This window comes from Mustelus asterias, chromosome 24, assembly GCF_964213995.1.
Source record: "Mustelus asterias chromosome 24, sMusAst1.hap1.1, whole genome shotgun sequence".
Taxonomy (NCBI): domain Eukaryota; kingdom Metazoa; phylum Chordata; class Chondrichthyes; order Carcharhiniformes; family Triakidae; genus Mustelus; species Mustelus asterias.
Window position 1 is genome coordinate 62974004 of NC_135824.1, and position 6000 is coordinate 62980003.

At 46.0% G+C, this 6000-nt stretch overlaps 1 protein-coding gene across 3 annotated transcripts in view; it reads left to right on the forward strand.

Moving 5' to 3' along the window:
- Nucleotides 1-3709, forward strand: part of LOC144511088 (estrogen-related receptor gamma-like) — a 67530-nt gene extending 63821 nt beyond the window's left edge. For all 3 annotated transcript variants that reach the window (XM_078241066.1, XM_078241065.1, XM_078241064.1), the window contains one exon: nucleotides 3059-3709. In XM_078241066.1, the coding sequence (XP_078097192.1) occupies nucleotides 3059-3303 (245 nt within the window). In that variant the 3' untranslated portion in view covers nucleotides 3304-3709. The remainder of the gene's footprint in view (nucleotides 1-3058) is intronic.
- The last annotated feature ends 2291 nt before the right edge of the window (nucleotides 3710-6000 follow it).

The window sequence follows — 6000 nt, forward strand, 5'->3', positions numbered from 1 at the left end:
AAGCATTGGAAAGGGTGCAGAGGAGATTTACCAGGATGTTGCCTGGTACGGTGGGAAGGTTTTATGAGGGAAGGCTGAGGGACTTGACGCTGTTTTCATTAGAGAGAAGAAGGTTCAGAGGTGACTTAATAGAGGCATATAAGATGATCAGAGGATTAGATAGGGTGGATAGTGAGAGCCTTTTTCCTCGGATGGTGATGGCTAGCACGAGGGGACATAGCTTTAAATTGAGGGGTGATAGATATAGGACAGATGTCAGAGGTAGGTTCTTTACTCAGAGAGTGGTAAGGGCGTGGGATGCCCTGCCTGCAACAAAGAACAAAGAACAATACAGCACAGGAGACAGTACAGACGGAGAATGAGGGGAGACCTAAGAGGTGTACAAAATTGTGAAGGGTATAGATAGGGTGAACAGTGGGAAGTTTTTTCCCAGGTCGGAGGTGACGATCACGAGGGGTCACGGGCTCAAGGTGAGAGGGGCGAGGTATAACTCAGATATCAGAGGGGCGTATTTTACACAGAGGGTGGTGGGGGCCTGGAATGCGCTGCCAAGTAGAGTAGTGGAGGCAGACACGCTGGCATCATTTAAGACTTACCTGGATAGTCACATGAGCAGCCTGGGAATGGAGGGATACAAACGAATGGTCTAGTTGGACCAATGAGCAGCACAGGCTTAGAGGGCCGAAGGACCTATTTCCTGTGCTGTACTGTTCTTTGTTCTTTGTTATACTGAGGGACAGTGTATGTGAGAAAGTGTTATAACTGAGTGTCTTATACGGAGGGACAGTCTGTGAGGGAACATGTTATAACTGAGTATCTTATACTGAGGGACAGTGTGTGGGGAGAGTGTTATAACTGAGAGTCTGATACTGAGGGACAGTGTGTGTGAGAGAGTGTTACAACAGAGAGTCTTATACTGAGGGACAGTGTGTTGGAGAGTGTTATAAGTGAGAGACTTATACTGAGGGACAGTGTGTGTGACAGAGTTTTATAATGAGAGTCTTATCCTGAGGGACTGTGTGTGAGAGAGAGAGTGTTATAACTGAGAGTCTTATACAGAGTTATAGTGTGTAAGAGAGAGTGTTATAACTGAGAGTCTTATACTGAGGGACAGTGTGTGTGAGAGAGTGTTATAACTGAGGGTCTTATACTGAGTGACAGTGTGTCTGAGAGAATGTTATAACTGAGGGTCTTATACTGAGGGACAGTGTGTGTGAGAGTGTTATCACTGAGGGTCTTATACTGAGGGACAGTGTGTGAGAGAGAGAGTGTTATAACTGAGAGTCTTATACTGAGGGACAGTGTGTGAGAGAGTGTTATAACAGGGAGTTATATACTGAGGGACAGTGCGTGTGAGTGAGTGTTATAACTGAGAGTCTTATACTGAGGGACAGTGTGTGAGAGAGAGAGTGTTATAATGAGAGTCTGTACTGAGGATCGGAATGGAAACTGAGTGTGGGTCAGACAGGATTCTGACTGAGAGTCTGATAGGCTCCATTTCCTGATGATTTTGTGATAAGCTTCTGAGGATTCCTGTTTCTTTCGCCCTTCCCTTTTATTCCCAATTCTTTGTCAAGGGCACATTTTCCCTCTGATTTATTCTCAAAGCTATTGGTCTGGCACTGGTTAATTGCAGAAGGATATAATGTGTGCACTAACTCTATGTTCCACACACAACAAAGCACGAGACACAACAGTTTAAATTGTTGGCTGAAAGGAAACTGATGACCGATAAAGTTATTGACATCTGTCACTTCGTGAGCGAGAGATGTGACCTGATCTATTGACAGAAAGCTCTATTCAAAGGTGCTGCTGTCTAGGCCGCAATGTCAAAGTCTCCAATCGCCCAGAATAATGGTTCACAGCAGTGAAGGTGGGAGAGAGATTGTGGGTCGCGTAGGGTCTCATAAACATTAAGGAAAATTACTCCCTCGGGAAAGAATTGGGATCGGGGCTGAGGAAAGAAGAGAAATTGATTTTGTAATTACAAGCTCATCAATCGAATTGATTGGCACACCATCGCTACGATTCCATTTGTGTTTATTCATAGAAGCAAATAATTCCAAATAGTGCAGTGAAGAAAGAGGGAGGAGAGGGGGAGGAGAGTGCATGAGGAGAGGAAGAGAGAGAGGGTGTGTGTGAGAGAGGGAGAAAATGAAGGAAGGAGGAAGAGAGGGAGAGGGAGAAGATTGTGGAAGAGAATGAGTGAGGGGCAAGAGATTTTTTATTCTTTCACAGAATGTAGGTGTTGCTGGCGAGGCCAACATTCATTGCCAATTGCTAACTGCCCCTTGAGAAGATGATGCCTTCTTGAGCCACAGCAGGCCGTGTGGTGTAGGTACATCCACAGTGCTGTTAGGGAGGGAGTCCCAGGATTTTGACCCAGCAACAGTGAAGGAATGGTGGTTATATTTCCAAGTCAGGATGTGAGTGGATTGGAGGGGACTTGTGGTCTTCCCATGTGTCCGCCGCCCTTGTCCTTCCAGATCGTAGAGTTTGCAGGTTTGGAAGGTGTTGTCAGGGGTGATCCAAGTGGCTATAATCTTTCACTGCCCCAGGGATATCTCTACGGAACCTCTTTGCTCATTTATCTCTGAATTGATTCTATCTTCCTCTTTTTTCATGATTCTTGTCTTGAACCCTAGTCACTGTGGACAGTGCCACTGGCTCAGGGAAGATACATTAATCTCAAAGTCTGGAATGCCCAAGTGTTTTGTCTTTCAGTTGTTGACATTAATCTACCAATGAAGCAACAAGAACAACCCTTCCTAAATTTCCCAGAAGATCCAAGCACAACCAAGGAAACAATTCAGTATTTCAGGACAAACACGCCCGATATTCCCACAGATACATATGCTACCCTATTCCCCAACCCACCATACCTCAACCCTCCTCCACTCCCCAACCATCCACACTCCAAACCCCCCCAAACACTGACCCACAGCCACCCCACCCCCACACCCCCAAGCCCCCCAGTGAAACTGAGCCAAACCTGCACTGAAAATCTAAGGTTAAAATAGGCAGGAAGAGATTTCATCTTTTCTTTTATTGGTTACAGATTCAATGAATATTGAGAATGTGGAGGCGATTCAGAAACTGCAGGATATCCTTCATGAAGCTCTACAAGAGTACGAGAAAAACAGGCACTTGGAGGATCCGCACCGCAGCGGAAAGTTGTTGATGACTTTACCACTCCTCCGACAAACAGCAAACAAAGCAGTACAATGTTTCCGCCGAATCATGGCCGAAGGCAGAGTGACGATGCACAAACTGTTCCTGGAGATGCTGGAGGCAAAAGTCTGAAAGCTGCAGCCAAGGATCTGCTTAAAGACCTTCCCCTCGAACACAGCCACCGTCACCTGCCGACCAACTCTGAACTGAAACTAATAAACTGACCAGATCCAGACTAGGGTGAAAGCCAGCTTAATCCTCACCTGGCTGAGAAAGAAGTTTCGCCACCTGGTGACGTGATGCTCGAATGTACGGGAGGGGTGCGTGCACTATGACCTGGCGATATGGTAAAGACTGACTGCATATTCCCCAGGTCACAAGGTCAGCTCACTGGGACATCTGATAAAAAAACTTCCTGGTTCTGCAATTGCCACAACAGCCCCAATGGTGATAATTCAGATAAAGTGAAAGTTTTTCAAGAATTGAAAAGTTTATTTAATGAAAAGACAGTGAAAATAAAAGAAAACCCTGGACTCTGGGTCTAATGCTGTAGCTCTTGTTTATCGCACTGCAATAGTTACTGAGTCATTTAACATCTGTTTTTGGTTTATTTAAAATTATTTATCCACCATCATGTGGGGATGTATTCCTTTTGTTAAAATCTCCCTCCAAAAGCAGGGAGTTTTAAAAGAAGCTACGGTATGGAATGACATTTCCTGGTCCTTTCCTGGGATCTGGAATGTTGGGGATCTTCCTGTGTTTCACCTGGTCCCAAGAATATCCAGTGCGGATTCTCCATTTACCGTCCCCCATGCGCTAAGTATCTCTGAGGGATTTTCTATTGCTTTTCTGCATTTGAGAGCAAGGTGTGCAGATTAGGTGGATTGGCTATGCTAAATCGCCCCTTAGTGTCCAAAGATGTGTAGGTTAGGTGGATTGGCCATGCTAAATCGCCCCTTAGTGTCCAAAGATGTGTAGGTTAGGTGGATTGGCCATGCTAAATCGCCCCTTAATGTCCAAAGATGTGTAGGTTAGGTGGATTGGCCATGCTAAATCGCCCCTTAGTGTCCAAAGATGTGTAGGTTAGGTGGATTGGCCATGCTAAATCGCCCCTTAGTGTCCAAAGATGTGTAGGTTAGGTGGATTGGCCATGCTAAATCGCCCCTTAGTGTCCAAAGATGTGTAGGTTAGGTGGATTGGCCATGCTAAATCGCCCCTTAGTGTCCAAAGATGTGTAGGTTAGGTGGATTGGCCATGCTAAATCGCCCCTTAGTGTCCAAAGATGTGTAGGTTAGGTGGATTGGCCATGCTAAATCGCCCCTTAGTGTCCAAAGATGTGTAGGTTAGGTGGATTGGCCATGCTAAATCGCCCCTTAGTGTCCAAAGATGTGTAGGTTAGGGGGATTGGCCATGCTAAATCGCCCCTTAGTGTCCAAAGATGTGTAGGTTAGGTGGATTGGCCATGCTAAATCGCCCCTTAGTGTCCAAAGATGTGTAGGTTAGGGGGATTGGCCATGCTAAATCGCCCCTTAGTGTCCAAAGATGTGTAGGTTAGGTGGATTGGCCATGCTAAATCGCCCCTTAGTGTCCAAAGATGTGTAGGTTAGGGGGATTGGCCATGCTAAATTGCCTCTTAGTGTCCAAAGATGTGCAGTTTCAGTGGATTGGCCATGCTAAATTGCCCCTTAGTGTCCAAAGATGTGTAGGTTAGGTGGATTGGCCATGCTAAATCGCCCCTTAGTGTCCAAAGATGTGTAGGTTAGGTGGATTGGCCATGCTAAATCGCCCCTTAGTGTCCAAAGATGTGTAGGTTAGGGGGATTGGCCATGCTAAATTGCCTCTTAGTGTCCAAAGATGTGCAGTTTCAGTGGATTGGCCATGCTAAATTGCCCCTTAGTGTCCCAAGGTTAGATGGATTAGCCATGCTAACTATGTGGGGTTACGGGATAGGGTCTGAGTGTGATACTCTGTCAGAGTCAGCGCAGACCCGATGGGCCATATGACCTTTGCTGCACTGTAGGGATTCTATGTGATTCTATGTGCTCTGGATTTGGACCGATTATAAAATCATGGAATTGACAGGACTTTTGGGACTGGCACTTTCAACAGGAAATCCAATTAATCGCACTTCCTGTCGCTTCCTCCACAACTCTGCAATTATTTCCTGCTTTATTTGAAGGGTTGGGGTTAGAGATTAGTGTTGGCCCACCTTACCAAGCAGTGCAGCCCAGTCCTGACCATGTGTTGTGTAAAAATGCTTTTGCTTTTGTCACAAAAACCCAACTGAAATTCCTGGAGTCAGAGGTTAAAGGTCAGATGTTGTGACAGGCCTGAGACCCAGAATGCAGCAGGCCTAGAAAGGATCTGTCTTTCCTCCTTCCAATCATCGATTCTCAGCTCGGAAACAAATGAATTTTAATTTCCGCTGTGACCTTTTGCAAAGAGGAACCTGAAAGAGGCTTCCAGAGGCCCCAAGGAAAGTCCACGTGGGTACAGACCCCAACCCTCCTCAAGGCCCAGGAGCAGAAACATGAACAGTGATTGGTTTCCCAACCTTAGATAATTTGAAGTCTCATTTAGTGATCTCACTATAGGATCAAAGGGCATAATCCACATCTGGACCTTCTTATTCTGTGTCTTTGTCCAAAAGTCTGCAACAGATTAACCCAAACGTGCAGCAGGTGTTCAAGGCTGTCACTTGAAGCAGGCTCTGCTGGTTTGGAGATTGACCCTTCAATTCTGGCCAGTATTTACATAAGAATTAGGAGCCAGAGTGGGCCACTTGGCCCCTCAAGCCTGCTCCCCACCTATCCCAATAACCATTTACAC